This window comes from Astyanax mexicanus, chromosome 20 (genome assembly GCF_023375975.1).
Source record: "Astyanax mexicanus isolate ESR-SI-001 chromosome 20, AstMex3_surface, whole genome shotgun sequence".
Taxonomy (NCBI): Eukaryota; Metazoa; Chordata; class Actinopteri; order Characiformes; family Acestrorhamphidae; genus Astyanax; species Astyanax mexicanus.
The window spans coordinates 29,442,284-29,466,983 of NC_064427.1; the positions used below are offsets into that span (position 1 = coordinate 29,442,284).

The 24,700-nt window shown below is 38.3% G+C and overlaps 1 protein-coding gene across 1 annotated transcript in view; it reads left to right on the forward strand.

Moving 5' to 3' along the window:
* The window catches only part of chsy3 (chondroitin sulfate synthase 3), a 72,337-nt gene extending 47,870 nt beyond the window's left edge, over window positions 1-24,467 (forward strand). The window contains exon 3 of the mRNA XM_015606676.3: window positions 21,990-24,467. Coding sequence (XP_015462162.2) covers window positions 21,990-23,558 — 1,569 coding nt within the window. The 3' untranslated portion in view covers window positions 23,559-24,467. The remainder of the gene's footprint in view (window positions 1-21,989) is intronic.
* Window positions 24,468-24,700: the final 233 nt, after the last annotated feature.

Here is a 24,700-nt window from a genome sequence, read left to right on the forward strand (position 1 = left end):
CTGTTCGATTTGTTTCTACTGTTTGATGGTCCATCTGAAATAACTTAAAGCCCAATGAAGGAAACACCACAACTGAACATGGTTAACATAAGGCTTAAGCTAAGCTGTCTTTCAAATGAATGCCAATGTCATGGCTATGCTAATAGTCATCTCATTGAATAGAGAGAGTGTCAGTGAGTGGGTTGAGTAATTGGCCGTTTTAAATTGGGAAGAAAATGGGATAAAAATTAGAAATAAAATATATTTTTAAAAAAAAGGATAGAGAGGTTGTCAGTAATCCACATGTCATGGGCAAAAAGTTACTGATCAAGCAGCAGCTGCCCAGTACTTCATGATTTTTACTTTTCCTTTTAAAATGTCTTTAGAGAAGAGAGCGTTAGAGAGGAGTGGATTAAGTAAAGTTCTCTTGTGATTCAGAAATTCAGTTGCATACTTGACTCACTTAAACTTCAGTTACCTGCCAGATTGTTTGATCAAGATGTTGCAGTGAAGTGTTTGACTGTTTGTAGATATAAACTCTTTTGCTTGCTGTTTATGGAAGGAGATCATGCATGTCTCAATTCCTCTTGTTCATTTTTAGAAGCTTCTTTCACTGTCACATGTATTATGGTTTGAAGTAGACTATTTTGTCCAAAAAAGATCTGAAATACTGATTTGTTTCCTCTGTGTTCGATTTGTTTCCACTGTGTGGTTGTCAACCCAAAATACCTTGAAGCCCAATGAATTAAACGCCACTATTGACGATGGCTATGGCTATTCTAAGAGTGTCAGAAATCCACATGTTGTGGACAGACAGCAGCTGCCCAGTACTTCATGATTTTACTGAACTTTCCTTAAAATAGATCTTTGGAGCTTTACAGAAGGGTGGATTAAGTAAAGTACTCTTGTGATTCAGAACTTTAATTGCCTACTTGAGGCGCTTAAACCTCAGTAGCTTGCCAGCCGGTTCAGCCTGTTTGATCAAGATGTTGCAGTGAAGTGCTCGACTGTTTGTCCCTGTAAACCCTCTTGCTTGCTGGTTATGGAGGAAACTCATGCTTGTCTCGTTTCCTCTTGTCCATTTTCAGAAGCTTCTTTCACAATGTCACATGTATTTTGGTCCAGACACAGCAGCCTCCTACCATTTATCTCTTAACGCGCTGTCCCCGGAAAGAAGGGCGTACAGAAGAGCAGATTGAATTTTCCCTCGCCTTGCTGTTAGCTTTCATGTACTCCTGAGTGTGAATAATGTGATGCCAATTCAGCCCTGCATCCATCTTCATTAGAGCACTCAGACATAAAGCACAGATTTGATCTCCGTCGCCCGTCCCTGCAGTGAAGGTGGCACAGCGTGGAATAAGAACACTGCAGTAAGAAATACACGGTCATTATCGCAGGTTTGGCAGCAGATATATAGGCTCTTCTTACATCTCTTTCAGATTGTGCACTAGAAGCTGACCTTGGCACATTAGGATTGGGTATTCCCAGCCTGTGGTTGTGGATTTGATCCAGCAGAGATATTAATGACCAGATCGATAAAGCCAGCAGGTTCTGTGCTCGCTGTGAAATGCTACACCAGAGCTTTGGGTCTATTTTTAGATATTAGGAACTTTCTACTTTTAATTATTACATTATAGAAATCAGCGTGGACTCTTTTAAAATGTATTATATGAGCTCAGACTCACCTTAGTCACACAAGATTAGCACTTAATATTTAAATCCAAGATATTTAATCTCTAATTGTCTGGTCAACTTCATTTCATTTGGCAGGCATGCCAGTATAGTATCTATAGAAACTCCTGAAGACAGAGCTCTTCAAAGAGCACTTACTCTCTTAACACCTCTAACACACTAACTACTTCTAACCTCATTTCCCATTTCTTGGCAACAGAAAACACAGGTGACCACTCATGTGAACAGTGAGTGGTTGTCATCTGAGGTGTGCCATGCACTCAACACATGTACGCTCCGCTCGTTACGCACACACACGTACACAGAGAAGTAAACAAACCCAACCTTCACATTAAAAAGTCAGAGCACACCTGGCTCTTAAAGGGAATATGAGGCAAGTAACACACTGGTTTGTTTATTTCATATTGTGCTCAAAACACAGCCATGATTAGTTAAGATAATTTATACATTTTGGAACATGCAAGACATAATTTTCCTGTCGTTGCGATTGCAAAGACACACTGACACGCCCTAAATCAAGCTGTACGGTGCACAGTTGATGGTTTGCCTATTGCTCACTAAAATAGGGCCCTTGGTCTACATCACACGACATCCATAAGAAATCAACACCACTTTTGCACATGGTTAACATAAGGCTTCTGTTTTGCCTTGTAAAATGTTGGACTTTATTATAAACTTTGCTCTCTTTATTTAATAATATGTTATTGTTTGTTTGCACCTCTTACTACAACTTCATGAGGTCAGGCTTTCCAGCACAGCTAGTTTCTCTTTGTTGTGGTTTTCAAGAGAACGTAGAGGGTTGTTAGTCTTAAGGGAAGTGGTTAGGCTGTTCTGCTTTGCGTCTCAACTGCGTTCCAAAACGCTATTTTCAGTGACGTAGATATAAATAAGACTTTATATGGTATAAAAATGAACTACTGGCCAATTAAATAAATAACCTTTGAGCTTTCTACAAATAAATGCAGCCTAAAATAGAGTTACCTTATCATATTTTTCTTTAGTAACATGCCAGGATGCTTGCTGTTGAACCACTATGGCCTTTCTGAGAAGAGGAAGTACTGACTTCTCTGCATTTGATGAAGTAGAAGACTGTAAGCCTGTTTAGCCTGTAGGCAGTCAGACTGAGAGGAAGGGATTTTTAAAGTGAAAGAACATTTAGTATGAAACCTGTAACAAATAATACGTCAGCGCAGAGCGTAAGCAGGTGCTTTATGACCATTTTTTCCCCCGGAAAGACCTAAAAATAGCTGAAATGTTTTTTGTAGTGTGATCTTTACCTGTAAAACCTCTTATTCTGGGTTCACTGGATTTTGTACCATTTCAGGTTATTCACAGGCCATGAAGAGCTTAAATGGTAAACATTAACTGATAAATGTGGGTGTTCTAATCTTTGGACATTGAGTATGTGCAGTATGTCTCAAGTTATCATTTTTTGCATTCTCCCAGGTTAGCATTGTTAGCCATTCCAGTTGATAACATTGTATAGTACAGTTTTTGTGTGTCCACAGATAGAAGTTGGAAAGTACTGTGTGTTTGATTTTGTTAGTTTTAATGACAAGTGCTTATTAACTCTATAATTCTACTCTTTTTACTACTGTTGATGTGCAGTGTAGCCATCTTTAATTATGGAAAGGTTGGTGAGGCTTTCCTGACAATTCAAGTAGGATTTCCAACTTGTGGAAGCGTTCCAGATTAATTACCTACTTGGAACACAAGTATGCACTGCAGCACAGGCTATGCCTTATTTTTCAGAATTGAGTACTGAGTTTAAGTATAAATCTGCATAACTGACATAGTTGGGCAGCTCAGGAAGTATCTTGCGAATTAGCATGCTGGCTAACTTAAGATAAACTGCAATAAACAGTAAAAATAGGGGGAAAATGGATAATACATTAATTGCGGCAAACCCCATAACATTAGATGGAAGCCTAGAAACCTAGTTAAGTAAGCCTAGTGTGACCTCAGCTGTAGCATCATTCATCCACTGTTCCTCCACCATGTTAAACATTATATCCATAGAGCCATAATCTCTTCACTGCCTTGGAAGAGAATCAGAGAATAGAAACGTACAAAGACCTTGGAGAATATTTGTTTTGGCTTATTATGTAAAAATTATGTATTTTTAACACCATCACTGCCTTTGACAGAATGCTTTTCTTTTCAGACCTTGATGGCAGAACTCACCGTGCTTTAAAAGCCTGCCTGCCTGAGCTTGTGATCCACCTGTGAAGTCGTCTCAAAGGGTCTACTAGCTACAAAGCTCAAAAATAGAGATTGGCAAGGCTCACTGCCTCTAAAGCTGTTTTAATGTATGCAAGAAGAGTTCAGGGAGCGCTGGCGCTTTCCAATGGTCTGTGCAATTCCCAGGTGTGCTGAAGCTGGAAAAATGCTTTTAGATGCAGGAAGCTGCTGTCCTCCCACAGGCCCTCCAACTGAATTATGGCCTCTGTTATGATATGCTCTAATGCCCAAAGCAAACTGTGTGGACTCAAAGCTGATTAAGTAGCTCTCGCTAGGCCTGAACATGGGAGAGGTTGGATTAACTGAGCAGCAGAAATTGCCTCAAAGACTGCCTGAGTGGCCCAGCCAGCCCATATATACGATTCATCTCTGCCCATGCATTTACCATTCCTGCTCAGTCTTTGGGGAAATGCCAAGAAATGCCCAGCACAGAGTGTACAATGTGTAATACCCCACCATCACCTGTACTATTACTTGTTCAGTTCTCTTGCTTTTCACTCTGATGGATATTGCCTCTCCCCGAAAAGGCAATAAAGCACACTGGCCGCACGTATTTTCATTTCTTCATGTCCAGTGGCTTCAAAGAAAGGGATTTCATTAAGAGTGGTCATTTTAATTTACTTTTCCTCATTCTAGTGAATGCCTGTTTAACATTTCTACACTCACCTCTGCTCAGTGAACTGACTAACCATGACATAGAAAAATCAAGGCATATTATTTCTTTATTTCTCTTTTATTAAGCAAATTGAGTGATATAAAGGATTTCATATTAATGCGAGCTGGCCTTATACTGCGTCTCTGACAGCTTCTGAACTTGCGACTCCTTTTAGATTTCAAAGCAGTCTGAAACAGGCTATGATTTCACACACTGTCTGCATTAATACAAATCAGCCAGCAGCAAGTGTTTTGATGTATCTTGTTTTACTGTCTGCGTCACAGTCAGGGTTTTATGTGATGTTTTTTTATTTTTATTATATATGCTGTATATCACCGTTTGACAGTTTGCATTCATTCTGTCAAATTAGCCTGATGAACATCCAGTAAAATGAATTTTTAAAATCGCTGGCCTCAATTGGTCCACCAAACACATCATTTCCTGGTGTGCAAGTGCATTACAACTCCATTAACAGTGTTTCCACAACTTCTGCCACCTATTTTAGCACTCCTCCAACTTCTGCCACTAATTGCACATTAGTGCCTCGCATAACACTCTAATGTGCAATGAAATGAGGCTTTGCGAAAATCAATACGGGTTGGAAAAATTATACTAATGGGATGGTATAATAACTTACCGTATAGATTATTCCTGATAATGTGGTAGCTAGAAGTTTTTAAAGCAGAGTTGCTCATACTCGTTAAGAAAAGAATTCTTCAGAGATTCTTTAGTAAATGCAATGATTTATGATCTTATTTTACTGGCAAAAGTTGATTTGTTTTTAAAAGTAAGAACACAAATCATGCAGAGCTCATGATTTAATTTGGGTTTCATCAGGCTTTTTATAATCAGTGAGAATATGTAAACACTGAAATATTACTTAAAACAAATGTCTTTTCACTTATCGCCTGAATACAGAAAAAGCTTTTTTACTTTTTTTGGCAAACAGTCTTCAGATTAGTGTAGTTTTGCTGAAAGTTTGGCTGAACCCTTCTGTCCATACTGGTTTGCTGCACCTTTTACAACAGCTATTTTGGTTCAGACCAAACTCAAAATCAGAAGGTCCAGAGCAACAAGGTAGGTGTGAAAGCTTTCACAGCAAATCCTAGAACTATTTTCAGTATTGTACAGTACCCTTACAGTTCTATAGAATGACAATTTCAGTCCTTTTTTGGCTGGAGATCACCACATTTCTTTGCTCAAACGTACACAGTTTAGCTGACCAGTTTATAACTCTGTATGTGAATAAGAACTGGCAAAATTGTGAACTGACTCTGGTCCTCCTGGTACACATCATACGCCATTCTCATTCAGGAATCCATCTATATAAAATGCACATTTTGTGCTTTGCAGTGAAGACTATATATTGAATGAGTGACGGGTAATATTTGAGAGAGTGTGTGCAGAGGGTTATTGTGATATAGCTTCCTCCCGTCTCTCAAACAGGGGTTTACACTCAGCAGCACTTTGATGAGTTTACTTGTCTGTGGCTTTGAGCTGTAAAATTGGAGACGGGAAAAGCATCGCTCTCAGCCTGTTGGAAGCCCTTTGTACTCGAGCAGCAGGCAGGCGCTGTTGGAGCGGAGCGGGCATGCGGATGGTTTTGCGGCACGTCAATTTCTGTTGTGTTATCTCACTCCGAAATGGCTGTAAATGATACATTTGATGTACAACAGACTTAAAAGAGAAACTCGAGTAAGACTTTATGAACTCAATTTATTCTCACTGCTCCTCAGACTCAAACCTCCAGCAGCCAGTGAGGAAGGTCCAGATCCCCTCCACAGACTGAGCCTTCAAAAGCCTGCATGCTCAAATGAATTTCTCTGCCTTCACTAATCTCAGGTCCCACTGGTTTCTAACTCATCCATGTCTGAGAGAGCTGATAATTCTCTCCCCACACAGCTGATTATCTTCCCCCAGATCAATCTCAACACCAGCAGCCAGAGAAAATATCTTAAATAGCACTGGCTGTTATCTCAGTTGGTGTGTAGTTATGTTAGTGCTGTCAGCTTTAGTCCGGCACTTGTTTTATGATTCACATTTTTATAGTTGGTGTGGTTAACATACAGCACCAGCCCAACCTTTGTTATGCACATTAACAAAGTAAGTGTAATTTCTTTCTATACTAAAAGAGTTTTGTGCCTTTTTACTTTAACCCTGACACTACATTTCATGTCAATATCTTACTTTTTACTCCCGTTTTTCATTCTCTCCTGTTTGTTTATTTACCTTTCCTAAGCACAAAGACTGTAAAAAAAGATTGACATTGTGTCTCAGTTCCCATTCATTCAGTGAAAATGAAGCCAAAATCTTGTGCCATGTTGGCGATCCTGATACCCGAGTCTGCGCAGTAGAGCACAGAGGAGGGAGAAAGACTGTGGAGAGACAGCCTACTCATTTACATAAACCCGCCCCTGAGGGCTGCCTCGCGGTCACAGGCTGCAGAGCAGAGCGGAGCTGACGGTCTGTTTTGGTCCCGCCCATAACCAGCCGTTTTTCGAATAGAGCTGTGGGGATATAAAAATTTGAATATAAGCAGAGGTTACACTAGCTGTTGCATTTAAATAATGGAAGTAGAATTACAATATATAGTGGAAAAAACGTGATTGAAAGTTGTCTGTTTTGCCATTGAAAACTATGGGGATGGGTGGGGTTATACAGCTTCACTTTTGAGAGACGATGCTCTGTCCAGCTATACACAGTCTATGCCTAAGCACATGGCCCTCTCTGTGTCCTTCTTGTCTCCACCCATGCCTTCAGTGCTCCCATCTGTGTTCATTTGTAGCCCTGCCCCCTCATTAACTGTCCTCAGGTGTTTCCTGTTTACTGTCCCCTTCTGTGTGTGTATATATAGCCCTTTGTTTTCAGTGTTAGTTTGTCGGTTCTTGTACGTTTTGCGTTTGTTAGGTTGTAGCTTTAACTTTGTTTTCAGTCTTTGTGTATTCTGTAATTCTCATAGTTACCCAGTCTGTGTATTTTCCTTGTTATGTGTTTATATTGGTTTATTTCTGTTTAATACATTTATGATCTCACATTTGTGTTCGCTCTCCACGTCCTCTACCTACTCTGTTCTGACACTTTTAGCTTGTGTGTGCACAAAAAGGTAACATGTCAAAAAAAGTAAAGAAGCTTACAGCAAGCTCACACCAATCAGGATAAAGTGCATGTTTAGGTCTGAACTTGTTTTAACCTGTTAGATGTAGCTACCTACTGCCAGCATACCATTCAACATCAGTGCATAATTTTAGGAGCACACATCTACATACATTACGGAACATATGGACTGTATAGATGTAGTTAATTTAGTACAAGAACACTAATTTGTGAACCTGTGTTTAAAGCAAGTTTTAAAGTCTAGGCTCAATTCCATTCCTGTTTTGTACCCCTAGTCTTTTTTTTTCTTCAAGTTTAACCCTGAAATTGTCCTTAAAGCACCTGATCCTTCAAGCATCCTTCAAGCACCTGATACAGATATAGCTATAACACTTTAGCATACTTCAGCAACCTGGCTGCTCATTTACTAGTTTTACTAACTTTAGGGCATTTTATGTCTTGAGAAAGGGGGGAGATGGTGCATCAATAAATTGTTATTGTTCATTTCTTAATTTATCTGTGATGGGGAGCCAAAATGAGCTTTTATTGACTTTTAATTTTCTTTTTTTGGGTTACACCTCAAATGCTGCAGCCTCTGCCAACTCTTGCACCATTTAAGGTGGAATGAAAAAGTTAGCTATAGCTAGCGACTGAGAAGAACTACTAGTGGTTTTCATGCTTTTTAATTGACATAAATTGGAAATTGACATAAAACATAGAATCTACACATTAAAATATGATAATGTAGTGGTTATCATAATGTTTAACAAGTAAAATATTCTAAATTGTGGGTTTCTTTGGTCACTTGTGCTGCCATCTTGTCAGTAATTCTCATAACCCTCTGTTTTGAGTGTGCCTGTGAAAAACTTCTGTTTGAAGGGTCATGTAGCTCTAACACGCCCCTAACCCTCCAGCCTGGCAAAAATCGGGACACCCTACCCCTAGGGATGCACTCTTGGAAAACTTTTATTGGCGATACATTTTACCTTGGGTATCTCTACTAAAACCACATCAAAGTGCATGTGTTTTATAGTTACATTGTCTGCAACTGTTGTCTGCAATTGTAGGCCAAACCCTACTTAATCCACTGGTTTTAATGATTTACTTTGACGTGGACGTGAACGGTTGTTTAGTGAGTTTTGCTCAAACTAGGGAAAATCCTTGGAAAGCAGGCATGAAACAAAAAGTGTCAGCAATATGGGGAGGTATACCTCTTTTTTACAAAAGGCTGTGAAAACTGAGTTCCAGTAGTTTTATACTTTAGAGGATTTATGGATACCGGGAACCTGCATGGTTCCCTAAAGCCTTGGAGATGATTTTCTGTGAACAGTGATAGAGTATCAAGGCTTAGAACTGTTATGATAACTGTTATAAAGGACTGCCTTAAACCTAATGAACCATCATTTCAAAGAGAAAAGGGAGGGAAATTGTGAACCAGACTTCCTGCCTACAAAATACAAAAATACGACCAGCCTTATGTCTGTTTAGTCTATTTTAGGGTTGTCACGATACCAAAATTTTGACTTCGATACCGATACCAACTGTAGTATCACGATTCTCGATACCAAAACGATACTTGGAAGAAAAAAAAAAACAATAAAAATATCTGAACATAAAATGTTTATTTTTGACTGAACTGGATTGAACACTGAACAATAGGTGCAAACGTTTTTATTCTAAAATGAAACAACACTTCCTAAAAACTAAAACTAAAACCAGAGGTAGCCTGACTATGTGAACCTGACGGGCGGGCAGAAGTTAAGTTCTGAATAAGGAAAATAAAGAGACAGAAGAACATTACAATGTTATGTTCATTTTAACACTCACTGCTCCGTTTTATTAATCAACCGTTTACCGTTTTTAATAAGCAGTCGCTAGTAAATCTTAGTAAAGGTACAGACAGAGTGTATCTTGACTAACTCCACTAACCTGTCGACTTCTCAGCTCTTTGTAGAGATCAGGGTGCTTGTCTGCTATTATGTTAAATAACACTAACATAGAAGCATAGAACTATTATTTAATTAAAATGATTTTTAAGAACAGCTAAACACAGTGCTGCAGGTCAAACGCGGAGGCGTTCACGTGCGAGAGAGAAACAGAGAAAGAGACACAGCGAGAGTGAGAGAGAGAGAGATTTGCGTGTTCTGATGTGAGCTACTCACAGGTAAAGGTTCTCTTTGATCTCCTCGTGCTCATATTCTAGTCCCACACATAAGTCTGCAGCTCCCTCAGTGTTTTCTGTCGTATTTTGCGGCTAGCGCGAGCGCTTACAACTAACACCGCGGACCGCGAGGTGCCGCCGCGCTTGTGCCGAATCCGCTACTGAATCCGACTCCCGCTTCGCGGACAGAATCGGCACAACACCCCCCGCTGTACAACTGCGGGAGTGAAAACAGCGCTAATAAATAAAGTAGTTTAGTTTCACTTTCAGTTTTCGTTATTTTCGTTATTTAATTTAAAAATAAAAATATAAATAAAAAACAGATGCCTACATCTCAGACTATTTTCCCACACTTCACTCCTCGCGCCCGTTTTGTCCACAAGTCGCGGACGAGAGACATCTGTTATTTTAGCCGTCGCCATTCTACACTCGCTGCTGTTCTGCTGGCTTGCGCGTGAATCGATTCATTTGTTCAGAACACTAAGTTTATCTGAATCCTGCCACACCGACTGCTGCGGTGTGAATCAGTTTTCTTATGAACTGAATCAAATCGCGCCTACTAATTTGACTCATTTGAAGCTAGTGACTGGGCTATATACAGTATCAAAAGCATCGAACGCTAAAGAACCGAATCGTTTGTGATGACGTAGTATCGAAAAAGAATCTAACCTTCGGTACACCGTGCAACTCTAGTCTATTTAGTCTACTGTCTATTCAGTCACTGATTTGTGAGCACTAAGACTGATGTGCGTTCTATATTTATATTTATATACCTTAAATAGTATGAAATGAAGAAAGAGCTTCTTCGATTTTTCTACCTTACGAACAGTAATAGATTTTATCTAAGGCAGGATGCTTATTTATTCACAGACAGAAGCAGCACGGTGCTGCAAAACAATCAATATGGCTTCTCCTGCTGAGACAGGTCTTATAAGAAGATCTTAAGACATGGATTTGACAAAGACACTAATTGGGTGGTCCTCAAATATGAAATATAACAATGTATTGATAGCAGTATTTTCAGCAAGACGAAAGATTTATATTCTTATAGTAAAAGCTGTTGTCTAGATGTCTCTGTTTTTGTAGGCAGCTCTATAGTGCTGAGGTACCTGCCTGAAGCATTCATAATTGAAGAATGTCTAACTCTTTATTGATTTAGTGTGGACTTCTCCTGCACCAAAATTCTCTATACATTTTGTATCACATCAAGACACAACAAATAATCACTTAAATAGAATATCTAACCATTCCTTACAGAGACTGTAAAAAAGATGGACGCCGTGTCACTGATCCCATTCATTTAATGAAAATTAAGCCAAAATCTTCCGCCATGTTGGCGATCCTAAAACCCGAGTCTGTGCAGTAGAGACCAGAGGAGGGAGAAAGACTGTGGAGAGACAGCCTACTCATTTTACTAACCCCTGCCTCAAGGTCACAGGCTGCAGAGCAGAGCTGATGGTCTGTTATTGGTCCCGCCCATAACCAGTCCTTTTACAATAACCACACCTTTTTGAATAGAGCTAAACAACGTTTTAAAAAACGAGTTCTGTGGGGATATAAAAATGTAACAATATAAGCAGAGATTACACTAGCTGTTGCATTTAAATAATGGAGGTAGAATTACAGTATATTAGAAAAAAACGTGATTGAAAGTTGTCTGTTTTGCCTTTGAATCCTATGGGGATGGGTGGGGTTACACAGCTTTCTGAAACCGAACAGCAGGGGGCGCCCGACCTCTAGTGGCTTTACTTTTGAGAGACGATGCTCTGTCCAGCTATACACAGTCTGTGATTCCTTATCAGTGAATATCTCATGCTTGCTTTAGCAAAGGGCATTTAATATACAAGCCCCATTTCAAAAATGTTGGTATGCTACATTAAAGGCAAATCAATGTAAATAAAACAGACTGTCTTCAGTATTTATTTTACAGTGTAGAGAATCAGAAAAAGAAAGAGAACACATTGATTGAGAAGAGATGTGAATGCAAACACATCTAACTCACAGGGCTGGGTATAAAAAGAGCATTTTAGAGAGGCAGAGTCTGCCACTGAAATAGCCATATGTTTGTGCCAGGTTTGTTGTCATCCTCAGACAAAGATCACAATATCAGCTTGTGTAGCACAAGCAGTGTACCATTTCAGACAACTTAAACAGAGCTATCACATAAATCAGAGTAAGTATGGTGTAAACAGCATGGTGTATGTAGTTACACCTATTTTAAAGGTTATTCACAGGAGCTTTAAGGAAATTTGAGATAGCAAAACAAACATGTAAACAATGTCATATGTTGAACTATTGATTAGATAAAATGAACTTATCTTCGCTGATACTGTTTTTTTTTTGTCAGTCTGCAACAGAGTATATATATACTGTGATAATGAATTATTTATCAGAAGCATTGATCAGATTTCTCTTTGTTCTACGCATAAACATCCCAGTAAGAGTTTGAATTGTCACCCTGTGAGCAAAGTGAACTTTTTGAATTTGATTATTTGTTATTCATTTTTTAAATAACTTAGGATGTGTTGGTACAGAAGCCATGTAAATATAAAACATTTAAATTCCTTGCACAGCTTATACAACTCCTTGCCCTCAGCAATAACATACAATGTAAAATAAAGTGGATACTGTCCAACCCTAAAGTTCCTTTTTCGGTGCCTTTGCTAATAATTGGTGACAGAAGATTTACTGTTTTTTCCGGACTATAAAATACAGTGCGCCTTTTAATCCAGTGCTCCTTATGTATGATTTTTTTCAGTCAGGTTGTAAGGAGCAGTAAAGCCACATTGCTATAGTGCAGCTTCATACAGGAATTTCAGTTTAGTGCTCCAGCAGTATTAGCATTACCTAAGCGCTAGCTATTTGGCCATTCACAGGTGAGTATTATCGGCTGTAGCCTGCTTCTAACCCCAGCTAGCACTACTGGAGCAGTATTAGCATTACCCACTAACCGTGCTAGCCATCTAAGCTTACTGTAAATAAACGGAAGCAGAACAGAACGGAATAGGGTATATGCCAAACTGCAGTGCTGTTTTCCTTAGACTTCATTTTGAGAACTGTTGTTGTAAAAACAGGACAGATATCAGAAAAGAAAAACAACAAATGACTGTGAGATGCGCAACAAGTTCTGTTCATCTATTCATTTCTTGTTCTGCTTTCATGAAGGTTAGTGCAGCCTGGCCTTTTGTGTCAGAGATATACTGACATTCCTACTACTCTGAGCAAATTATAGCTTTCACTTAAGCCAAATGGTTCTTGCAATACATTTGCTACATTTCATTTTTTTTTTACTGACAAGACTGTCACTTCCTTTTTCACTTTTAAAAGATATATACACAGCAATACAACATACATCAACTGATAACAGTGACAATACTTCACAATAAGCATGACAAACAAACAGGCTTATATATACGAAGGAATTAGACACAGGTGATACAGATCATTAGTAATGAGTCCCAGCTGAAACCCATTAAGCACTGAGTGTTGGGGTTGATTCAGTTCTTGATTGGCAGAGTGGAGACGTCCAGGAAACGTGTGGAGTTTTTTTCAGTCATGAAGGATTTGGGGAATTGAAGTAAAACACAACACTGGAGATAGAAGGAGAGCATGAATAACACTCATATTAAAAAGTTAAATATTAAAAAAAGTCTGATAAAAAATTGAACAGTGTCATACTTTATACTATTTAAAAATAGCATACAGCTTAGAAAAAAATAAGAGACCACTTAAAATGACGAGTTTCTTTGATTTTACCAAATTAAAAACCTCTGGAATATAATCAAGAGAAATATGGATGATCACAAGCCATCAAAACCAAGCTGAACTGCTACAATTTTTGCACCAAGAGTTGCATAAAGTTATCCAAAAGCAGTGTGTGGAGGACTGGTGGAGGAGAACATGTCAAGATGCATAAAAACTGTGATTAAAGACCAGGGTTATTCCACCAAATATTGATTTGTGAACTTTTAAAACTTTATGAATATGATCTTGTTTTCTTTGCCTTATTTGAGGGCTGAAAGATCTGCATCTTTTTTTGTTATTTCAGCCATTTCTCATTTTTTGCAAATAAATGCTTTAAATGACAATATTTTATTTGGAATTTGGAAGAAATGTTGTTCGTAGTTTATAGAATAAAAGAACAATGTTAATTTTACTCAAACATTTTACATTTTACATAGCAAATACATAGCAAAATCAGAAAAACTGATTCAGAAAATGAAGTCGTCTCTTATTTTTTTCTAGAGCTGTATATTTCAGTATAGCAGGAAGGCTAATTCACAGCAGAAGTTGCTCAGTAAAGCAATGAGCAAGCAGCACAATCATTTAGACCTAATGTCTGGCCTCTATTTGTGTCTGAAAGTTTATTAATAGCTTGTTCATGATTCTGTCTATATCCATCCAACCTGTTGACGGTCATCCTCTTCCTCTTCTACCTTCAGTTGTTTCAGGCATAATTGTGTTTTTTCCCTTTAAGTGCACAACAGCCACAGTCACTGATTATAACCTATGGGCCTAACTACTGCAGGCTGTATGAATTAGTGTCATCGTAAAGCTTCAGTGTGCCTAAAATTACAGTCCTGAAAGGACCCCTTTTCCTGCAGTAGCTGAAAGGGTCATCACTTGGGCCTTTATCTGAACCACCTGCTGTCACACAGATTCATTAAGCTTGGAGTGGCTCACCAACCTGCAGAACTATAACGAGTTTTGCCAGATAAATAGGGTTAGATAATTAGAGTGAAATAAGTTAGGTTAGAGAGGACAGGCAATTAAGGAAATGAGCACCAGGTGCCAGATTAGCACCCATTAAAATCCTCCATTTGTGGTATTCTGCTGGTGTGTTTATTTTTTTCCCATTTTAGTGATGAACATGCAAGCAGATTGAGCTGTAATAGCTCCCTGTATGTAGAATATACAGATTGTTCAGAGCCAAATCTGCAAAATATATTACATAAAAGGTTAATGTATTTGTTACATTGTATACATGTAGGTGTGTTTCATATCGTATCGTACGCAATAATATCGCCAAGATTTTTGAATATCCTGATTAATATTATACCCTAAAATATTGTGCCATATCACCCATACCTGTCAAGTTTTGGACTTAAAAATAAGGGATTTTTTCCGCCGCCCCAACAGCCCAAACGAGGGAAAAAAATTATATATATATTTTTTTTATTTAATAGATTTAAAATTGAAATTGAAGGGTGCACAAATTTACAAAAAGGACATGGATCAGATATATTCCATAAGTAAATAATAGTCCTAAGGGGCCTACACAGGGGCCTCCACTCCTGATCAGTTCAGTTAATTTCAGCCCTCTCCACATTTTCTCTCTCTCCAGCTCAACCATCTCTTCTACCCCTTCTAAATAATACATTACATTACATTATAATACATTACCACAATACTTGAGATTTAAACAAATTCTAACAAACCCTAAAACTAGCCCTGAACTAATAGAGTTTGGAAATGATAGTTATTGGCTGATCAGGCACATCAGGGCAGGGCATTATATATATATATATATATATATATATATATATATATATATATATATATATATATATATATATGTGTAGATTTTTCTCAAACCCTGAATATCTATCTAGCTAATTCTAAAGTTAAGCTAACTGAGTCACAAGCTGTATTTTATTAAACACACAGTGGGTTTAATTTATGTTTTGATTCAGAGAAGAGTCTTTTTAACCAGCTATCAGAAACAATCTCATCACAGTTTACATGGTTAATTACCTTTCTTTTAGAAAAATCTCCGTATATCCAGATTAGTTTTAACGACAGCTGCTCCGACTAGCTGCCTGAACTCACAGCGAGGGGAGGGGCGGGGCTTCCCGCACACCAAACTGCGCTCCGCAAAACCAGCTAGCTGATTGGCTGTTTCTCCTGAAAGGCGGGACTTTCTCCTTGAACCGGCACCACGATTGGTTAAGAGACACACAGCGGTCAGTGCATTGTCGCTGTGGCCTATATATTTTTTTATTTAGTATAATACGGGAAATTTACGGGAAAATACTAATACGGGAGGACGGCGGGAAAGAGGAGTAAAATACGGTAGTTTCCCGGCCAAAACGGGAGACTTGACAGGTATGATATCACCCACCCCTAATTATCACCCTAATTTTTTGCAACAACAAAAAATCACACTGTTCTAATTTCCCTATTTATATATCTACTATAGACAGATTATATCTGTCTAGCATCATTTATTTTACTTTAATTCTGGATATATGGAGATATTTAGAGTGTATTATTGGTATCATGACATTCTGGATTAGGGGTGTGCCATATAATATGCATGCAATAATACAATTTAAATTTCATGTTGTTGTTTTTTTATTCAGTGTTTTTTGTCATATCGCCAAGGGTTATCGTGAAAACACCATGAAATATTGTGATATTATTTAAGGGGCCATATCGCCCAACCCTATATACATGTATTATACATTTGGTCTGATCAGTTTTGGTTTCACGCTGCAGTTTAGTAAGCAGACTAAAGAACTTTACTACATCCTGTCGTCATCGTCTATGCGGGCTGCGAATTTATAGAATGTTAGTTATGAATTTGGCAAGCTGCTTTACCAGGTGCTGTGACTAATTCTAGCTCTCTGTCAGAATCTGACTTCCCTTTGCCCCCCCCCCCCTCGGATTCATTTTAGTTCTGTTTATAAATAATTTTAGTTATTTTCTCAATTGCACTAAATGCAAATTAAATAGACCTAAATGCATTTTTTTCTTGCTTTCCAAACAAAATGTCATTGGCCAATATTTATCAAACTCACAGTATTAATGCTGATTCTGAATCAGTTAAAGTTTTAAACTAAATTCTACTGTACAGCTAATGAGAGGTGAACTTAGATCAGAGATGCTTGATAAATGAGTCACATGTAAAGTATTCAATCTTGCCATTTTTTTGCTAAAAACTTAAAAAATGTGTTTTTTTTTTGTCTAATAATAAATAACAATATATTCAGTTTGCCATAAAATCTTTTGTTCACTTTAGTAACATTAAATGTCTGTTTAATTCATGTGTAAATAGTCATGTTCTTTGCTCTAGGTTTTTATTAATTAAACTCTAAGCTCCGACTACATTTACTTCATCTGAGAACGGAAAGTAGATGAGTGGTCCTCAGCTCACAGGAGGAATCTGCGGAGAGAATGTGCTTGCTAATGTCTGGAACAGCGGTGTGAAAATGGAAGAATTACTTTAGGGCCAAGGAATGTCTCAACATGACCTCACCCCTGCTCTAAAAGGACTCAAAAGCCACAGTACTAATCTTTAAACAAGAAAGAACTGACCTGGGATCAGTAGTGCATGCTTCCTTAAGCCAATATCACTGAACCTTAAGAGCACAGCTTCAGAATGAAATCCCTCAGCTTTAGTTTTGTTGTTTTAATACAATAGGTGAAAGTTTTGTCTGTTACAGATTTGATGCTGCATTTCTTTTGGGAATTCCTTGGAAAATGTGAAATGGAGATAGGCTAATTATTCTCGTACTGTGAGCCATTTGTAGTGGTTTAAAGTTAGATGTGTGAGACGACTAAAAAAACAGTAACTAAGGACTAATAACTTTAGTTAGGTTAGATTTAATTAGTAATGCTAAGTTAAAACTGAGACCAAACAAAATGAAACATATGGTGGAAGGCTGAATATTCAATACAGTGATTGTTTTCTTGTTTTTTTGAAGGAAAAGCAAAACTACAATTTAATATTTAGTGAACACACCATCAACATCTCAGCAGACATACCAATAAAGAACAATACAGTGTTTCTGCTACATAGCTATATATTGCAGCGGTGGCCTGCTGACACTCCTTCAGAATTTTATGGCTACCCTGTCAAAACTTGCTACCATAGTGTAGATATTTATAGGTCAAGATGCCTAAATAAACCAGTAGATAGGATATTTTGACAGGCTAAAAACATGCTCCTAGCAGAAGCATAAATCTATTCAGTTTGTGTAAATTCCTATATCAGGGTAAACATAAGATGGCTGAGGTGATGGGGCATAATTTTTTTTTTCACTTTTGTATTGATTTATATGTGAATCGCAGTTTACAGTTTTACAACCCTCAAGCTAATAATGATAGAAAGCTCAGATTGTAAAAAATCAGAATTAGCATGGAAAAACACGAAACATTTAAAATTCTGGGTCTGAACATGTGCAGAATCATTAAATAGCATTTAATTTTAGGTAGCACAATGCGCTTTCCACAATGTTGATAATACTACATTAAATTAAACGCGTATCGAGACCACAGAGACTCAAAGAGACTCACAGTAGAGCCAATGGGACGTGACACTTGCCAAGAAAGGCCAGACTTCAGTTTCTAAAGAGGTAGTAAACTGATTCTGAGTGTGATGAATTATGGTGAATGCTTATTTAATTTTATTTTGTGAACAGAGTAGGGGTGGGCAATATAGCCTTAAAATAATATCACAATATTTTTTGTTATTTTCACGATAACGATACTCTTGGTGATATTACTAAACATAGAATTAAAAAAAAAAAAATCAAGAATACACTACTGCAACAAAATGAAAATTAAATTTTATGATTGCATACGATATAATATGGCACACCCCTAACTGAGATATTAAAAATACAAGAATTTTATCCGATTTTTAACAGAAGTCAGTAGGGGTGGGAATCGATTACTATCTCACGATTCGATTCCGATTTTGGGGGCCACGATTCGATTCAAAATCGATTTTTGATTCAAAACGATTTGAATTATAAAAATTTCTGCTTCTGGCTTATGAATCTTATTGAAAAAAAAACCCTCCATAATATACACTGGTCCTGGAGCAAGTAATGTGTTACAAAAACAATAAAATGTGCAGGAATGTGGGTCCTCAGTGACAGAGGAATCACTGGGATATCACAATGACGTTAATGAACAATAAATAAATAATAAATAACACTGCTTTATTACCAGGCTACTAGCGGTGGTGTGTAGGTGACGCTGCTGGGCTGATGTGATGATAGCAGTGGAGCGCTAAAGTTCAGGAGCAGCTGCTGATTAACTAGTTAATTTAAGGTCGTTGTATTTCTTCAGAAAGGGGGCAGGAGGTGGAGAAATTAATTCATATTGTCCATTCCTTAATTCCTCTGTGATGAGGAGCTGAAATGAGCTCTGATTAGCTTATTGTTATTTTTCCGTTCCGCCTTAAATGCTGCAGCCCGCAGCCACCTGTAGCGTTATTTAAGGTGGAACTGGAAAGTTAGCTTGTTAGCTAGCTAACAGTTACTGAAACTAACTACTAGCGATCTTTTTTATGCTTGTTATGAAGCATTCTGCCATAAAACATTGAAACTACACGTTAATCTAATGTAATATAGTGCTTGTTCTGCCATCTTACCGGTGATTCTCAAACACCTACTACGCTCTGTGTGGGTCTGGAAGACCTCGGTTTGAAGGGACAAGCGGGTTGCCAGGTCCAACAAAAATACCCAGCCCAAAATCAGTCCAAAACCCGCCCCTCAGAATCGATTTTGGGACATTTTAAATCGATTCTGAATCGTAGTAAATGAGAATCAAGATTCTTATGTGAATCGATTTTTTGGCACACCTCTAGAAGTCAGTGATCCAGAATGTTGTGATACTAATAATGCACTGCAAATATCTCCATATATCCTGGATTAAAGTAAAATAAATAATACTGGACAGATAAAATCTGATAGATTTATAATTAAAAATGAGAACAGTGTGAATTTGTCTTTTGCTAAAAACAGTAAAAAAGTAGTACCCTGATGTGATAATTAGGGGTGGGTGATGTGGCACGATAAGGGGATAATATCGTATACAATATTCAAAACTGTTCCTGATATTATTGCGTACAATGCGATATGACACACTCCTAGAAAATGAACTTAAACCTGCCATTTGTCTGTCATTTGGCTCTCACTCTCAGCTCCCTTTCACAAGAAACCAGTGTGGAGTTTGAAGTGTAAACATTGCAATTGGACTTAAATAAATGAGTCATTGAGTCAGTATAAATTGTTTGGTCTTTCCACTTATTCATAAGAACACCAGAAAGACTTCTTTTACCATCTTTGGTGTTGTTTTTGGTTGCCGACAATTCAGTGCATCTCTAGATTAAAAACTCATGCAGATGCATTGCAATGCAACACAGCATTACTACTATTAGCTTAACTACCCAAAGATGCAGCTTGAATCGGCTGGAACTTTTGCAACAATAAACCCACTGTGTCGGCAAAGTTTGTTTCCTGAAGTTTGAAAATAGAATAGACACTTTTAAATCAGGCTTCAGCACACTCTCGGCAATGCAGAGCACCTTGTTTACATGAGCGAGCGTTAGCACTTAAAGCAGTGAGCTGCAGAGCGAATGGGAAGCGAATTGCTGAGCTGCTTTCTGAGCCGCAGTAGAAAAGGCTAGGCCTGCTCCGGGGATATCAGTGTATTTGTTTAGCTTGCCTGAGAGTTTTAGAGGTTCTGGATTCTGAGATAAGAAACTAATATATTAGGATACCAGTAGTGCAGCATCTGCTTTAAAACACGTTTTCATCTACTCTAAACGTGACTGTCGTACCTCAGGCTGGGCATGAGACTATTTTATTTTGTGAGGATATTTGAAGAGGATTTCAGGAAATACACTACATGTTGCAAATGCAGACACTGCTTGTCTAGTCCCTGTAAAAAGGTATTGCCAGTGGAATAAAAATAAACATATTGGCACTGTGCCTAATGCCAGGTGTGGGCTATAGAGGTGTTTAGTTACTCCCTAATTGATCTGTGGAGCAGTGGAAATGTGGAATAAATTTCTCTGGAATAATGGTGTTCCATCCAAATCTTTTTGGGATGAGTTGGGAGATGGGGTTGTGAGATAGGGTGGCGATGCTCTTGTCAATTAATGCAGTCAAATCCTCACAGCAAAATCTTTACTATCCTTATAAGCACTTTAATATAATCAGATCAAATATGATCTATTTATTTAAAATGTCCTTGAGCGAGTGTCCTAATACATATACGGGCAGTTTCTCAGACAGGGATAATTCCTAATCTTGGAGTACACAGCATTTTTAATAAAGATTTTCCACTGAAAGGAAAATATAGTCTATGACTAGGCTTAATCCCTGTCTGACCCATATTGTATATATACAAGCTTTTTTTAGCAGTTCTGTACAGTTATTTTAAGGGTTTGAGACATCTATAATCCTTTACATGGCATTTAGAAACAATGTAAAGTTAACATCATATTAGGAACTGCTGTTTTTTAGTTTTTGCATTTTCTGTTTTTAAACTGAATCGAAAAAGTGGGTGTTAAAATTGTATTTTATTCTGGATCCTTGTCAAAGGGCTACATTGAGACATTGTTAGCATTGTTCACATCTAAGGTCCTATACAAGTGCACCATAGCAATCTGCATGCATTTGTCTCCCCCCACAGTCAAAAATCATTATATGCAGACTGAGGTCTTTGGGATTTGGGAGTTGGACAAACCAGCTTGTAATTTGCTGAGTATTAAGTAAAACTCCTGCACACTGTTGTATCTGGTACACTTATTTGTCAATGGGTGAATTTGTGTGATCTTTAAGGGCTTCTTTTTATCAATTTTTAAATCTAATGTTATCTTACAGTTGTCTTATACTAGGGCTGGAAAATATTCATATATTAGAAACTTGTCTTATACAGGGTATAAAATATTATAATATTGTAATATCGCACCTGCTTCCAAAAGTTACCTGCTATTTATGTGCGATTTATTAACAAAAAAATTACATGGATGAGCTTTTTGTGTGAAAATGTTTTGCTTTTTTTTTTTGGATGACACTTAACACTGATGAATGTGTACTGTTAACTTGTAAATATTCAACTAAAACTGCTACTTTTATATTATACTTTAAGGTTTTCATCATATTAAATAGCATCTATCTAATATGGCCATTTCTTCTAAGTATATTGATAAATGAGTTTTTATATCGTCCATATCATCCATGAGTAACCCTAATTTATACCCATTTTATATCTTTAACACCCATATCATTTGATACATATAAAATGACAGTGAACTGTTTATGAAAACTAGATTTAAGTTTCATTAATCACTTTCTTCATTCTTTTAAGAATCAGGAACAAACTAATCTAATCATGCTATTCCTTCTCTCTTTTTCTCCCTGTTTGCAGATGCAGCAGCTGTTCTACGAAAACTACGAGCACAAGAAAGGTTTTATCGAGGAGCTTCACAGCAGCAAGATTCACAATGCCATCACCTTGCACCCCAACAAGCGCCCAGCTTACCAGTACCGGCTCCACAATTACATGCTGAGCCGGCAAATCTCCCAGCTGCGCTACCGCACCATCCAGCTGCATCGCGAGAGCATTACCATGAGTCACCTCAGCAACACGGAGGTGCAGTGGGAGGACCAGCAGCTTGGGGCACCACCCTCCTACACCCGCTACCAGCCGACCGAACGAGGAGATGTCCTGGAGTGGGAGTTCCTCACACGCAGGTACCTGTACTCTACTAGCGAGAAGCAGATGCCCAGGCAGGGCATCGGGAGAGCGCTTCACGTTGCGTTGGAGGACACGGTGCTCCAGGTGATGGAGATGATCAACGAGAACTCCAAAGCCAGAGGTCGGGTTATAGACTTTAAAGAAATTCAGTATGGCTACAGAAGGCTGAACCCTTTATATGGTGCTGAGTACATTCTGGATCTTCTGCTTCTCTACAAGAGGCACAAGGGGCGGAAAGTGACGGTGCCGGTTCGGAGACACGTCTACCTGCAGCAGTCCTTCAGCAGACCTCTTTTTCAGGAGGCTGAGGAGCTGGATGTGGCTGAGTTAGTTGAGGCTATCAATAGTGACTCTCAGTCTTTCTCATTTCTTGGGAATTCGCTTAAGATCTTTTCCCCGTTCCAGTTTCCAGAGTCTGCCAAGGAGATGCGAGAAAATGGTCAGAAGAAGGTTCACTTGCTTGTGCCTCTCACAGGCCGCTATGATACATTTGTGCGCTTCATGGACAACTATGAGAAGACCTGCCTTATTTCAAACCAGAATGTGAAACTGATCGTCGTACTGGTCGACAACAGCAGCAACCAAGATAAAGAGAAGCATTTGGATCTGATTAAAGAATACCACAACAAATATCCCAAAGCAGATCTCTCTGTAATACCAATGACGGGGGAGTTTTCTAGAGGTTTTGCCCTGGAGATGGGTGCCTCTCAGCTTAGTAATAGCTCTCTGCTGTTTTTCTGTGATGTAGACTTGGTGTTTAATAGTGATGCACTACAGCGATGTAGAGACAATACCATCGAAGGAAGTCAAGCTTATTTTCCTATCGTCTTCAGCCAATACGATCCTAAAATTGTCTACGCCGGGAGCCACACAGAAGACAATAGCTTTGTCTTTACCAAGAAATCCGGATTCTGGCGAGATTACGGCTTCGGCATCGCTTGCATATTTAAAAGTGACTTGCTAAAAGCCGGAGGATTTGACACGTCGATACAAGGTTGGGGATTGGAAGATGTAGACTTGTTCACAAAAGTTATTAACTCTGGTCTAAATGCGTTCCGCTCGCAAGAAACCGGAATTGTGCATATTTATCATCCTGTCCAGTGCGACACTAATCTAGAGCCCAAGCAATACAAAATGTGCCTCGGGTCCAAAGCGAGTACATATGCATCTGCGATGCAGTTAGCAGAACTGTGGCTGGAGAAGCACTTAGGCGTCGGATACAACAGAACTTCCTCCTGACGTTCCAGCCATCCATCAGTGTCACTGGAGATTACCTCAGCTCTGCAGCAGTTTGAAATCAGCAGGAGATGGATCGTGTGTGTATCTGTGTTTGTATGGGGGTCTAATGTTTTCTCAGAAGTGTTTAAGCTTGAACAAAGGTACTCCTTAATTTAAATTTTTTGGAGAAATGTTTGGAGAAAAGTGTTTGCGCAGTTGACTTTACCACAGCGTCTTCCAAAGGACATTCTGAGCTCCCCAATCTGAGATTTCAGGGCTTCTACAGTTCTATAGTCATTTGTTTGCTTTTTAACAGTGGCAAAGGGGATCATCGATGCAATCATAAAATCTGCTGATATACTCAGGAGCGTATTTGTCATCATTGTCACTGAATGTGTTCTATATGATCATTGTCTTTAAAGGCTGTAAGAGAAGTGCTTTTCTTCTCATATAAAAAATGAACAATGGACACAAATGCCACCTCAATGTGATGAATGAGTAATAAATATAATAAAGATATTTTAATGAGGACAACAGTACTGAAAGTACCACAAATGTGCTTTAAGGGTCTCTCTAAGAAAAAGGAAGGGGCCTGAAGAAAAACAGATTTTTTTTATTTATACAAAATATACAAAAGTCAGATTGTACTTTATCTGCCGTATTTTTAAAGTAATTGTCATTTTTTACTTTCTAGTTGAAGTAGCAGCATTACATTTATGGTACTGGCTTTCATCCAACAGCATTTGCTGTTTTCTGTATTTCAAAGATCTGCATACTCTGTTTTTTTCCTTTTATGTTTGGTGCAGCTCCGCTCTGATGAACAAAAATCTTTTTATTATTTTGCTTTGTGGCTTGTTTAAGTTGTTTGTTTCCTGACAGCTAAAACAATAATAAATAGGATTATTTATAATAAAAATACTGAAAAGCAAAGCCTGGTTGTGGGTCTGTTTTATTGAGCACTAGCAGAAAGCTGACTGTGACAGCTGTGAGTTATATCGAGGGAATTTGGGAGGTTATGGCTTAATTTTGCACATGTTGGGCTTTTACTGGTACAAAATATAGCCATCACGTCCTTTTACTGCAGAGTGGCCTATGATGAATTGTGCCCTGTATAAACCTGTTACTGTTAGATTAAAGTATGCAGACGCCTGTTTAAGCCACAT